This window comes from Mixophyes fleayi, chromosome 1 (assembly GCF_038048845.1).
Source record: "Mixophyes fleayi isolate aMixFle1 chromosome 1, aMixFle1.hap1, whole genome shotgun sequence".
NCBI lineage: Eukaryota > Metazoa > Chordata > Amphibia > Anura > Limnodynastidae > Mixophyes > Mixophyes fleayi.
In genome coordinates this window covers 179,790,205-179,805,507 of record NC_134402.1, presented here as the reverse complement: position 1 = coordinate 179,805,507, position 15,303 = coordinate 179,790,205, and the positions used below count along the sequence as shown (strand labels likewise).

The 15,303-nt window shown below is 38.6% G+C and overlaps 1 protein-coding gene across 2 annotated transcripts in view; it reads right to left on the bottom strand.

Moving 5' to 3' along the window:
- CSGALNACT1 (chondroitin sulfate N-acetylgalactosaminyltransferase 1) overlaps nt 1-15,303 on the bottom strand; it is a 342,472-nt gene that overhangs the window by 52,318 nt on the left and 274,851 nt on the right. For both annotated transcript variants that reach the window (XM_075204577.1, XM_075204578.1), the window contains 2 exons: nt 11,639-11,817; nt 9,930-10,024 (listed from right to left, as the gene is read on the bottom strand). In XM_075204577.1, the coding sequence (XP_075060678.1) occupies nt 9,930-10,024; nt 11,639-11,817 (274 nt within the window). The remainder of the gene's footprint in view (nt 1-9,929; nt 10,025-11,638; nt 11,818-15,303) is intronic.

Sequence of the window (15,303 nt, the reverse complement as noted above, 5' to 3'; positions counted from 1 at the left end):
GCGATTCATAAAAGTTCAGGGTTTTTAATATATTGTGGTGACCCACTCCTCTATGCAGTCCAGGTACATTTATTGGTGCGAATCAAACAAGTTGATGGTTTTCTTATTATATATATTGTGGTGACCCACTCCTCTACGCAGTCCAGGTACATTTATTGGTGCGATTCATAAAAGTTCAGGGTTTTTAACATATTGTGGTGACCCACTCCTCTACGCAGTCCAGGTACATTTATTGGTGCGAATCAAACAAGTTGATGGTTTTCTTATTATATATATTGTGGTGACCCACTCCTCTACGCAGTCCAGGTACATTTATTGGTGCGATTCATAAAAGTTCAGGGTTTTTAATATATTGTGGTGACCCACTCCTCTACGCAGTCCAGGTACATTTATTGGTGCGATTCATAAAAGTTCAGGGTTTTTAATATATTGTGGTGACCCACTCCTCTACGCAGTCCAGGTACATTTATTGGTGCGATTCATAAAAGTTCAGGGTTTTTAATATATTGTGGTGACCCACTCCTCTACGCAGTCCAGGTACATTTATTGGTGCGAATCATAAAAGTTCAGGGTTTTCTTATTATATATATTGTGGTGACCCACTCCTCTACGCAGTCCAGGTACATTTATTGGTGCGAATCAAACAAGTTGATGGTTTTCTTATTATATATATTGTGGTGACCCACTCCTCTACGCAGTCCAGGTACATTTATTGGTGCGATTCATAAAAGTTCAGGGTTTTTAATATATATTGTGGTGACCCACTCCTCTAGGCAGTCCAGGTACATTTATTGGTGCGAATCATAAAAGTTCAGGGTTTTTAATATATATTGTGGTGACCCACTCCTCTACGCAGTCCAGGTACATTTATTGGTGCGATTCATAAAAGTTCAGGGTTTTTAATATATATTGTGGTGACCCACTCCTCTACGCAGTCCAGGTACATTTATTGGTGCGAATCATAAAAGTTCAGGGTTTTTAATATATATTGTGGTGACCCACTCCTCTACGCAGTCCAGAAAGATACCTTGTTGCAACGTTTTGGACTAATAACTATATTGTGAGGTGTTCAGAATACACTGTAAATTAGTGGAAATGCTTGTTATTGAATGTTATTGAGGTTAATAATAGCCTAGGAGTGAAAATAAGCCCAAAAACTTGATTTTTAAACTTTTTATGTTTTTTTCAAAAAAAATCCGAATCCAAAACCTTAAATCCGAACCGAGACCTTTCGTCAAGTGTTTTGCGAGACAAATCCGAACCCCAAAAATAACGAAAATCCGGATCCAAAACACAAAACACGAGACCTCAAAAGTCGCCGGTGCACATCCCTACATTCTATATGCCAGATCTCTTTCTTACACTTTTGTGGCTCCCATCTTTCCTCTTTCTCTACGGAGCATAAAACCCCTGCATTTCTGTGTGTGCTGTAATTTGTAATCTAAATTAGTACATACTAGTCAAGGTTACATTTGGAATCCAAACAGCATTGGAAGTGCTATTGTATGCACTAATTCCTCAAACTAACTACGAAGATTCTATTGAAATAGATCTTTGCTTATTTTACATTCAACTCGGTAATTGCCTTATAATGGAGGGCCCTCCACAATTGCAATCTATACAAATCTCAACATTGACTATATCTATGCACATTGAAGTGGAAAACATTACATTCGATTTGGGCAAGAAATACTATCTACTGATGCACTAACTCAACCACATATTGGAGAAAACAAGGACTGTGCTATTTATAGCAGTATTGTTTATCTATACTTTCCTCTACGTGGAGGTCATGTCACCTGGTCTACTAAATACATCGAACGGGACCTGAATATAAGTGCTGAACAATCTCCAGGTTGTGGGATCATATAGAAAACGCAGTATATACAGCCAGTGACATATCCATGGGCATTTGGACATAGTAAAATACATCAACTATATTTTCAACAATACTGTAATCTCTATAGGACTTTGGAGAGAAGTTTAACCTTATTGCCCTATTTAGATTACATAAGAGTATTTTGTCGAGTTTGAATATTAATGTTATATCATACATATTAACGTTTGCACTGACAATAGCACATTATATTATTTGGAATATTGGAGGCGAACAATGCTGTTTTAACATTATATTAATATCAGTTTTAAATTGTTTCAAAATATCTTTTCTATGTTATGTATGTTATTCATGCATAAATTTGTTTGTTATATGGTAAAAGGAATGCGATTATTATATTTTTAATACCATATAATAGCACAGTCACCATTTATCTTTTGTCTAAACTTTTAGACAGGCAGGGCAAAAATGTCATAACAATGATTGGAAAAGATGTGGAATTACGGTCACCAATTTAATAGCAAATTATTACAGTAACAAAGTAGACTGCAGAAAACATGGATACAAATGTGATAAAGTGAGAAATGAATTCTATTTTAGCAGAAAGCTGGAACTCTCTTTTTTCCAGCATGTTCAGAGTTAATCAGGTGCTGGTCCAGGTGGTTATTAAACTAGGTATAAGCCTGTGCTCTGAGAGTGCTCTCACACACAGAGGGCTGAAGGAAGGCTGTTAGGCAGGGACAGACCAACATAGAAATTAGAGATGCTCACTGACCCCCGTGTTTTTGTTTTGGTTTTGGTTTTGGATCTGGATTACCGTTTTGGTTTTGCCAAACCGCGATTGCGTGTTTTGGTTTTGTTTGGTTTGTTTTGCTATTTTGTTTAACAATCAATGTTTTTGGGCCTAAAATTACCAAATTTAGTGCTTCACCTGTTTCTTGGATAAGTAATGTAATTGTAAAGCTAATAAATTATCCAAAAAACAGTTTAATTCCTGGTAGGCCTTCATTAATTCTACACACAGACCAGATTGTCTTCCTCTCCATCTATTAATATTGGCAATGCAGCCATCATCTTTGGATGTATATTACAATATATTAATATATTACTGTACAATATTAATTGAAATGGAGAAAGCCAGATTGGTTTCGGTCTCTCTAGGCCCCCCTGCACTTGTATAAAATACCAAAAAATTCAGCCGTTATAGACTGTACAATATTAAGAGAAATGGACAAAGACAGTTTGGGGTCACTCTGTGTATGACACCCTACCCTTAAGGAGAAATTGCCCAAACAGCAGCCTTTCAAGACGGTACGTGATATGGAAATGCCCCAAGTTCCTTTCCTCTTTGGGGGTAGATTGCACCCTACACTTACATAGAAAGTTTTAAAAAGATGTTATCGTCATCATCCTCAGCTTCATCCTCACCCTCATCAGTGTGTACGTCATCATCACAGACTATCAAATCATCGCCGCTTGAATCCGCCATTAGAGAACAGTCAGTGCTTGGATGTCTTGGATGGTGAAGACCTTCCTCGTGGAAGATGTAGTTCATTTTTATAAACATCATTTTCTTCACATTTTTGGGAAATAACCTTCTACGGCGATCACTGACTAAGTTCCATGCTGTGCTGAACACTCGTTCAGAGTACACACTGGAGGGTGGGCAGCTTAAGTATTGCAAAGCAAGTTTGTACATGGGTTTCCAAATGGCCTGCTTTTCTTCCCAGTAAGGAAAGGGACTGTCTGACATTTCCATATCAATTACCTCTTGAAAGTAATCCTCCACCATCCTTTGCATGATACTCATATTGAATGGAGTTATGGGCAAGGTCACACATTTTTTTTAAAAATCCTTCAAACCAGACAAGATGTTAAACTGTTCTGGTCTGCCCTCTGCGTCCTCCCTGCTTTTTTTTGGAAAATTTAATTTTTTACGAGCAGCAGCTGCTTGAGAAACTGAAGGAGGACATGTCGTCAAGCCAAGGCCCAGTTCAGCGGACAACTTGCTGAGCAATAGCTCCTTGCAAAAGTTCACATCTCGTTCATTTTGAAGCAAAGAGTCAATGTAGGTCTTAAACCTTGGATCAAGCACAGTGGCCAAAACGTACTGATCCGAGCTCAAGATCTTAATAACTCGAGGATCATTGTGAAGCAAATTAAGTACTTGATCGACAAGGCCAACATACTTTGCGGAATTGCTTGCTTTCATCTGCTCCCTCAGTTTCTCAAGCTGCTTTTCCAATAGTCTAATTAAAGGAATGACTTGGCTCAAACTAGCAGAATCTGCACTCAATTCACACATCACAACTTCAAATGGTTTCAGCACCTTGCACAGCACTGAAAGGATTCTCCACTGTGCAAGAGTGAAATACATGCCCCCTCCTTTCCCAATGTCATGGCTTGTGCAATACGCTTGGATGGCTTTGCGCTGTTCCTCCATCCTCTGCAGCATGTACAGGGTGGAATTCCACCTAGTTACCACCTACTGCTTAAGTTGGTGGCAGGGCAAGTTAAACTGCTCTTGGAGCTGCTGCAATCTCCTACATGTTGTCGCCGAATGCCTGAATGGCCTGAAATCTTACGGGCCACCAAAAGCATCTCCTGCACCTCACGGTTATTTCGTAGGAAGCTCTGCACCACCAAGTTGGAAATCACCCAGCTGTAATGCTCGCACTATATTGTTGGCGTTATCAAAAATGACATATCCTGGGGAGAGTCCAAGTGGTATAAGCCATGTATCAATCACAACTCTTAGTTTGCATAACAAATTATCAGCTGTATGCCTGTTAGTGATGCCGGTGATACAAAGAGTGGCCTGCCTGTGACAAATGTTACGTAGTGGTGTACATGCTGCTGCTGTTCCTGCTGGTGAAGGTGAATGACCAACCCAGTGGGCTGTCACAGTCATATAGTCTTTGGTTTGACCACTTCCACTTGTCCACATATCTGTGGTTAAGTGGACAGTGGGCAGAATGGCATTTTTCAGCGCAATCTCTACATTTGTACACACTTTTTGGTAGAGTTGTGGAATAGCTTTACGGGAAAAATGGTGTCGCGATGGAATTCTGTAACGCGGACACAAAACCTCAATTAACTGTGAAAAACCAGCTGCATTTATTGTGGATATTGGACGCAGATCTAACACTAACGTGGCAGCCATGGCGTCTGTGATTCGCTTGGCGACTGGGTGACTGCTGTCATATTTGCTTCCCCTAGCAAATGATTGATTCACAGTTAATTGTTGAAATGTAGGACTGCTCTTTTTCTTGGCCTTCCTCTGGGCTGACGATTCACCCCCAGCAGCAGCAACAGCAGCAGCAGCAGTGGGACTAACGCTTTCTTCAGAGGAATCAATAATAGTGCAGGAGTCATCCAGCCTTAATAAGTGGGATGCAGGGCTAACTCCGAGCGCTACTGAGGATATTGATGAGGATGGTGTGGTGGGTGTATTTTGTAGCTGTCGGGATGTCGGTGACCGTAGGGTCACCGACATCCTGATGTCGGAGTGCTTGTAATTTTTTTGGAAGAACTTACAGCTTTTCCCAACACTTTGCCATGAACACTCGTCAAATGGCGTAACATAGACGAGGTTCCAAGATGGTTAAGGTCCCTCCCTCGACTGACTGTGGCTTGACATACACTACAAATGACTATACAGTTGTCTGGATTGGGGTAGAAATAATTCCACACATAAGAAGTGCATTTTTTGGTTTTATGGCCTGGCATGACAATGGCCTTTTTCTTGTCACGTGCCAGAGCTGCTGCCACTGGTGCAGGACTGACACAAACAACCTTATCCTCATCAACATCCTCATTAGCGCCCTCGTCGCCTACACAAATCTCCCCCTCATCCTCTTCTATTTCCAAAGTGGCATCCTCAATTTCGGGCTGTTCAGGTACACATCAGCAGAACTGCTGAAAGGGCCCTTCTTTATGGGTACACTAACAGAATGCTCACGATTAGAGATCCCACTGTTGGATGGACTCTCCACAGGGAGTGGTGTCATTTGTGATTTAGAGCAAACATTATCCTCTAATGCCTTACTGTCATCTTGCAGCTCGGCTTTCACGCGTAACAGTAGTTGTGCACCACTTGTAGGCTCGGTAACATTTTTTGATCTGCCACTAGTAGACAAAGGTGAAGGCTTTATTCTCTCTTTGCCACTGTGTGTGTAGAATGGCATTTTGACTTTTTTTTTTTTATCCGCACTTAACTTTTCCTCAGTTACACTTCTTTTTCGCTTCAACATGGTAAAAATTTTTTGGTGTGTGTTTTTTTGACTGATTTCAAAAGACTATGTAGTTTGACATCGCCTTTCCCAGATAACATACTGGGAACACTACCATCAGGACTGGTGACAGAACCTGGTTGTTCATTTTGCTCATATGTGGACTGCTTTGAATCCATTATGAGCCCAAAGCACTTGTAGTGCTACAAATTGTTTTAGATACTGCTGACAAATATGACTTTTGACAGCCAGAAAAATTAATGCAAAAGAATGGTGGACACCCCAAAAACACTTGGAGTGCTAAATATTATTTTTTTACACTGCTGACAAATAGGACTTTGGACAGCCAGAAATATTAATGCAAACGGGTATTTATGGATTTCAATTATCGTGAGAACCGAGCCCCGAGATCCGATGACGTCACAATGACGTTCGGTTCTCGGGGAACCGAGCCCACCCATCTCTAATAGAAATACAAAGACTAATAAGGTAAAACATAGCTAGTTTTACATGGAGTTTATAATGTTTTGCTACCCAGGAATCAATTTAGCAGACTGGTAAAGATGGTGAGCAAGTGTCTATTTAGTTACTGTCCCAAACACACTCTCATCGCGTCTATGATTTAGAGTAGGGGTTAAACAGGATTTTAACCCTCAGTCTTGCCCTAGTGATTTACACAGGTTACAGATCTAGCTGAAACACATCCCAAAGCAGGTCTCTCATATTCATACATAACTAATTGCTACCTCCACCTGTTATATTAGGGCAATAACACCCCGAAATGCTGTCCTGTCACTCAAATGTACAAGCACGCACACATTATGCTCCGTGTTAGCAAAAATGGCTAACACATCACACCCTAACACACAAAGGGTTAATACAGCATACCCTAGCATTCAGGGGAGGGCTGGCAAATTTTAGCCTGGGTGGCAAGACTTGGCTCAGCAGCCTATTAGGAACATTTTAAAGAAAAAAAAAATGCAGGTGGCCCAGTGACCCAGCCCAAGGTAGCCCACTATGGGACTGGCCCTGGGAGCAGATGCCCCCTGCCCCCAGCCCAGCCTGGCCCTCAATGGGTTGATTCAGTAAAGCAATCAAAGGGTTAACATCAAGCAATATTTCTCTTCATAAAAGGCTTTGGATATAATGTCTATATAATTTCATTATTGCTTTCCTTTCATTGGGTATAATGTGGCTTTTATTTGTATAGAAGAAAAATGTAAACAAGGCAAATTAACAAACAGTGCAGACTTACATATGACACTGCTAGTTACTGTTACTTTTTTATGGACTCATATCCTTGAGCCTTCTTTTTGTGAGTATATGTAGAAATAGTTAAATAATAAAGCAAACATTGAAAATATGGTTTAAAATACTACAAGCTAGACACGATTCCTGCCACTAATATGTTCTTTTATGTCACTTTTAGTAATAACAACAACATACTTGGGGGTTTGTCCTTTGCCTGTACTTGAAAACAAAAACTATTTATTTTGTATGCATCAAGGGACATAGAATGCAAAATTCCAACTCACAAGACGGGAACTAGTTTGACCAAGCGCCCTAGCTGTCAAGCCCCAATCAACCCAAATGTCACCCTTACCCAAAGCGTGCAAACCCCACTTCTTTGGAGTCTCAAGAAATTTGGAACTTTTGACAGGTATGCAGGAGAACAGTGACAGATACAGATAAATTTTGTCAGAATAACAGACCCAGGTATAGTTTACATTAACCAGGGAGGTGAGAATAAATATGTTTAAATGCTAACAAATTGAATAAAAACTGGTGGACTGAGACCCTAAATCAACATTAATCAGCATGCAGGATCAGGTGGACAACAGAGTAGGTAAAAATTGTCAAAATACCTGCCACTTGTTGCCTATGTGTAATATTTAAATCCCAGTCTGAGCTCACTTTTCCTAGAAAATAAACTTTTGGGGGTCTATTATGGTGAATCTGTGCCTTAATTTTTTTTAAGTGAGTCACATGTCAAATGCATGGATGGGTGAGCCAATCATGTGATGCTCACATTCACTCACATTACACTTTCTCCTGCATGAGCTTCCCAGACAATAAAATAATGTGATACATTCAGTGGGAAGCTTACATTTTATATTACTTTCTGACATAAGGATTTTTTCTGAATCCATTCCCTTATAGTCCAGTTGTCTTCAGGAGAGCAATTAAGCTTGCAGCCTTCTAAAATATATTCTGTTACTATAATATCCTCAAAGGGTTTACTCATACTTTACAATGGCTCCTTGATCCAGTTGCAGAATGTGAAGGTGGTATTGGTTATCTGGGGCAGTCACTAACTACAACCCACCAATAGTTAATGGGTTATGGTGAGCAAAGAGCATAGGATGATCTGCCAAGACATAGAGGACACCTGTTGCTATCAGCTGGCTGCACTGTATGAGTAGTCAGAGTACTTCAGTTATATAGTTACCTAGTAGGGCATAATGATAGCTACCCCCATCTTTAGATTGTGCACTACACAGATGTGCGCTTCCTCAGCTCCAGGCTCACCACTTGCTAATCACTGCTACACCATTTTTAAGTACATCCTATAGACATTGCCATCTTTTTATGCAATCGCATTATTGTACCCCCCACAGCTGTAGACAGATTGGTTATTGTAAATCCTGCTCTCAGCACTGTAGCAGCTACTTATTGCTCTCCACCTGCTGAATGGAACAAAAAGCCAAGATCATCCTCTTTCTGTTCTCGACCTATGATCTTCTCAGGAACTTCGGATTTGGTGGGTTATGGTGGTATATGGAGGAGTTTTTCCCTTTGTATAGCAGATATTCATATGCAGTGAAACGCATCATCATCATTTATTTATATAGCGCAACTAATTCCGCAGTGCTGTAGAGAGAACTCACATCAGTCCCTGCCTCATTGGAGCTTACAGTCTAAATTCCCTAACATACACACACACAGACACACAGACTAGGGTCAATTTGATAGCAGCCAATTAACCTACTAGTATGTTTTTGGAGTGTGGGAGGAAACCGGAGCACCCGGAGGAAACCCACACAAACACGGGGAGACCATGCAAACTCCTCACAGATAAGGCCATGGTCAGGAATTGAACCCCAGTGCTGTAAGGCAGAAGTGCTAACCACTAAGCCACTGTGCTGCCCATCATAGCGCATCATTTTGGCGCAGGACAACTGTGTAGCTAAACATATACTGACCGTGGTACAAAATTTAAGATGAAGCCCTCTAATCCCATCACCCATCCACAATGACATAATATAAACACATCACTCACACATTAATGTGTAGGCGATCGTGTAAATTTAAACATACATTAATCTTATACATGTAAATCACATGTTAATGATATATACAGATCAATCCCAAATCAAATAGACAATTACATACATTAGATATGCAACAACCCCAACACATACATCCACTACACACAAAATACTGTATACTTGATACCATTTTAAGATTGTGTGTCAAAGCCTGTGGATCCAGTATTGTGGGTAGGGACTCTTCTGTGTTTTATGGAAACTTGGTCAGGATCTGGGATATCTGGTACAATAATGTAACCTTGATGTCCGTAACTTAGAAATAATTTGTGACCTTTCCCTATTTGGATACAACTCCTTGTATATGTCAGTGATATGAGTTTGCTTCTAGACCACATACTAAACTAAGGTTGTAGACTATTACTTCTTGGAAAAGATGTTATAACTTTCCAAAATATCTATATCTAGTAACACATCCCTTGTTGTTTGACTTGGCCAGTTCTGTAGAATAATATGACATGTGCTTACCCTTTGAGGTGAGAGAGAAGAGAACCAGTCTACATTTATTTCATGACCTAACCTTGTCTTACTTACCAGTTGTTGGTCAACGGAAGGTATTAGATCATGATGCCCGTAAATTATAGCAGGATTATACTGGCTGAAAAGAACTGGATAGAAAACTCTTTTCCCTAAAGAGGAGACAAAATACAAACATTTGAGGTTAATTAACAAGGGTGTCTCAGTTCAACAACGCTAAGTCAAAACATTGAAGTGTCGTTTGATTAAATGGAAGATCGTGAAAATAATTATATAGCTTAAAAAGATGCAATTCACACACAGCCAAATACCCATAGAAATCACTGACACAATAGGGATATTTCATACCTATGCAGTAAGTGAGATATGTGCATTCTGCACCTACTGTTGGGCTCACACACAAACAAAACCTTCTTTCACCCTTTCAACCTTTCTTTTTTTTCAATTTGGTAGTAGCTTTTCTTCAGTTGTTCTTCCACTAATAAAACCTGATCTTAAATAATAGTTTTGAAGGAACGCAAAAAATGTGAGTCAAGTGTGGTGGTAAAAATATGGCTGCAGAATTGCGGCTGCATGGGTCACATGTAGTTTGAGTTGCATTTGTTCTACTGTTCATTATACTGCATGTAACAGGGTTGCTTAGTGATCATTGTTTGAGCAACTAAATTGTTGATCACCTGCGGAATGTATGTTCAATATTCCTGCTTGTAGAAACATACTTGGTGTGGTGATACCATCATATTAAATACTGTAGTGTCTATATGACATCAGAATTTTAACGGACAAATCATAATATTAGGGTACTGGTTTTCTCTGTGTCAAGTGATATTTACAAAACACGTGGAAATTAGTCACACATTATATATATCACATATAACATCACTACATATCACATGCACAATCGCACCAATATGCACAACCACCTCCATATGATATCCATTTAAAATGACACTGGGAGAAACAACAGTCATACAAATAGACCCAGCAAGCATTATTCTGATTAAATTTATGCTCAAACAGGTAATTTATTTTAAGCATACATGCTCCGTACATATGTTCCATTTACAGTAAACGCCTACTAGGTTATTAGTTATCCAGTACACCTCCAGACCAGGTGAGATGAAAGGACAAAAAAAAACTATTTTTTTTACCGTTTTTACACACAGATGAGAAAAAAAAGGCTGGTCTTGATCCTGGCATGATAATCACAAGACCCTAAGACAAGCCTAATGCAATGTCCACATTTATCCAAGCCACTCTTCCACAATGACACTGTGTCTCTGTACTCTCCAACTACTAGGTCTCCATTGTTTTTGTGTTTTTATCCCAATTGGAGCACATTCTTACACATGTAGCTATTTTCTCAGCCACACTGCCTGCTAATTTTCATCATTGCCACAAAGATTATACCATTGATTAGTTTGGCATTCTGCGACCATGGAATAACTCAAAAGTCCAATTTCAGAGAACATATTTTAACAAAATGACAGTATCATTTTGGACACAACAGCAAGCACAAAATTAAATCACAAACTTTGTGAATATAACCTATTCTCTGGGGAAGCTATAATAGTTAACAAGCACAATAAAGGTAAAACACGTAGAATCATCAAATCATTGACACCTGTTATGTGTCTGAAGGGGAATCTACATGAAATCCACCCACCATTAGTGAAAGCATTAATAATGCCACCAAATAAAAAAAAGTTATGCTTGAGATTAGAGAAAGAACCTATTAACTCAATCCCCAGCTGGGACGACCATACCTGGCTGTGTGTTTATTCTGCATGTATTCAAAAACTCTGCATTGAAGTAGATATCCACATCACAAAAAAATAGAAGGACGTTATTTCCTTTCCAGGCACGAGCTCCAACATCTAATCCTTTTCCACGGGAGAATTCCTCATTCAGCTGAATAAATGTGAAGTTCTTGAAGTTTGCTGCCCTGGAAAGAGAAAAAAAAAATTATAGTACCAAAACCATACCATATAATACATTTATAAATTCAGACAGAGCTATTAGAAATGTGTAGCAGTTTTTGTTGTGTTTTTTTATTGTGAAATTATGGTAAGAAACATATACAAGCACTTTTTATCCTGTTGTAATGGCAAACATTATATTGTAGCCGTGAACAAAATATGCAGAAATGGTCAATTATTGTGTATTGTACAACCATAGCAGTCCTCCCAACATTTTCGGAATTGGAAGTTGGGGCAGGAAAACACAGTCTTCTAAAGTGATATGCTGGGCCGCCAACTGGAATTTCAGACCCAGGTACAGCAAGTTTTTGGGGCCTTCCATAGCCGTCACATTAGTTTGGAGGTACAGCAAGTTTTTGGGGCCTTCCATAGCCGTCACATTAGTTTGGAGGTACAGCAAGTTTTTGGGGCCTTCCATAGCCGTCACATCAGTTTGGAAGCCCCTCCCACTACACAGGCAGTACTTTGTATCTGCCCCCTCCCCCCCCCCCTGTCTGCGCCTCTTATGATATGCTCAGTCAGGAAAACGTCAAAATAAATGGGGAACACCATGTGACTATTGGAAATGAGCAGCTTATGTTTTCATGTTCTACGTAGGGAAATAAAATCACCTACAACATTGAATGGCTTTTAAATTAAACAGCTACTACCACAGCTACTTCATTCTTACTGAGATGGAATCAACTTCAACATGAAAGAAAAATATTTTCAATGCCAAACAGATTCAAACGTGGTTCAACATTTAGTTAATTTCTGTTAGGATAAGAACCTACTCACTGTCCATCAACTTTCTCACCTTCATCCATCAATCTGAAGGCTTTTATGATAGACCTATCAAGAACCCGACTTATTATTGTGCAGTTCATTCATATGTGGCCTTCATAAGGTACTAGCCACCATTACATGTACTTATAGGAATGACAATCACTTAGAGCCGATTGTAGAAATGTATGATTGCTATAGATGCTAGTCTAGAATGAAGAATAAGCTACAAACTCCGTTATTTCTGTATGAAAGTCAATGTAGTATGCCATTAGGCAATAATATTGTATATCCACTAAACATTTCTTCATAATGTCATGTAAACGTTCATTATTTGTTTAACAAATATTTGTCACCTTAGTGCTGAAAATGTAAGGTCCAGTTATGATGACAGGGACATGCCATATAATGCAGTATGCACTTGAGAGAAGCGAAAACTGCTGTTAAAACTTGATCATATTCTTCCACTGGATCATATTTAAGGAGAGAAAGGGCTTTTCCTGATATCCAGTGACTGGAAAGGTGTAGAAATAGTGTTTTATGATATTATAATGACTAATACCTTTTTATTTGAGGTTTTTCTACTCTACATGGAGGGGGTTCTAAATGTTTTTTACCTTTTTTCATTTTTGTATGCATTAGAACTTTTACAATTTTCTTTTCTGGTTTATATGAAATTGAAACCTAAATCATTTTAAAAATTAAAATACATATATCAGAGGGACACTGACCTCTCACAAATTCCATCTCGCAAATTAATTTTCAGACTTCTTACATATAGAACTAGTATAACAGAGGTAGAAAAAGAGCTAAAATAAGCAACAATTAATGTGTCTGCCACAAAACAGAACAGTAAAGGCAAAAACCAACATGTGCCAAATTGGTTTATCAGGTATGAGATTTTCTTTTTAAAATAAAACACTATATTCTTTGGAACGTACAAGTGATGAAGTCATTGAAGATTTGAAGATTTATTCTGAATAATTTTGCGAAATGTCACTAAAATGTATAAAACACGGTTGGAAATTGGGAAAAGATTGAGGTGCGTTGTCACATAATATATCTCCTTGTAAACCACAGCTTGGAGCACAGAGACTGTTATGGTCTGTACCAAGCCTAAATTAATGGCATTAGTCTGTTGCTCCCATGCACCTGGAGGAAGTAAAATGTGCCACTGCTCAGATTTTTATGTACTTCAAAGTCAAGGAAGCAAAAAACATCAAAGGGACAGTGTCAACCCAGCATTACAAACAGATTATCCTACACGTAGAATAAGAATTACTGGATAACATATCTCCATAAAACCATATGTACATTCCGTACATGAAAGTTGTTTGACTGCAGCAGTGCTTTTTAGCAAGCAGTGGTTAGATGTATGCAGATATTTTTATCATTATGAAGAGCAATTTCTAAGAAGGGTAAAAAAAAAAAAAGATAATTCTTTATTATAGGACTGAAAGCATTTTACATTGTTGCAGAGGTTGAGGCAGCCATTGGGAGCACATTCAGCTGCACACAGTAGGGTCCATTTTTGCCAGAAGTCAATTAAGTAACCAGAATGCTTTTGGAGTTTGGGAGGCAACTGGAGCATCCAGAAGAAACCCACATAAACATGAGAAGAACATACTAACGTCACACAGACAGGGCATTGGTGAGAATCAAACCCATGACCCCACTGCTGTGTGGCATCAATGCTGACCAATGCTGAACAGTACTGCCCATGGCTATATAAACATGTAAAAATGAGCTTTTAACCCCTTCAGTACCCAGTGAGGCAACAATAAAAGCACTGTGTATTTCATGTGTTGCTAAGTGATAAGCAAAGCTAATAATAATTTTATATTTAGGTTAATGATTATAAGGCTAATGACCAATGATCATTTTATATGACTGACAAATGAAAAGTTCCTGGTAACGATCGCAATGTTACTGGAGTAGAGGGAATTGATCTGTTCCAAAGATAACATTTGTATAATTTTGCAAATCGAGCTTCAATCAGATCAAAATAAGATTTGGGTGATTTATTAAAAAAATAATAAAAAAAAACATCCTCTGTAGAATCAGCCATCAATCAATCACTTTGAAGGAATATTAAAGGAACCAATCACAATGCAAAAGTCCAAATCATATGGCCATATATAAAATACAAGTAACTTATACGCTGTTTCACATTCATTCTTGCTGGTAGTATTAAAATAGAAATGTCTCTTGGTGTCTCATGTGTAAATTTTGCCGCCTGCACAGAACTGTCTATTAAATGATATCACTCGGGATTTCATTTGACAAGCCAAATAATAATGACAGCCCTTCTCATAAGTGAAAATGCATGATACCTCTACTCTATATTAAATTTAGAATAAATAAATGGTGAAAAGAGAGGCAATACTTTTACGAATATATGTAAATAACATACAAATGTACCACAATGGGGATGTAAATGTCTCTGAGATCCATATTTGAATGCATCGCTGTTCTAATGTTATCATATATCTAAGAAAGTGCCACCAGAGCGTGAAGCACAGAACAATTGATGAGAAAGATAAAACTGCAATATAAGACATATAAATATTTTATTAACATTACGTTATGCTCCAAAGAGTTTACAATAAAATAGACGAAAGAAAAAAAAGGACAAACTTTGCATTATTTAGCATAAACTGAATGTGAACTTTGCCTGAACACAAAAAAGT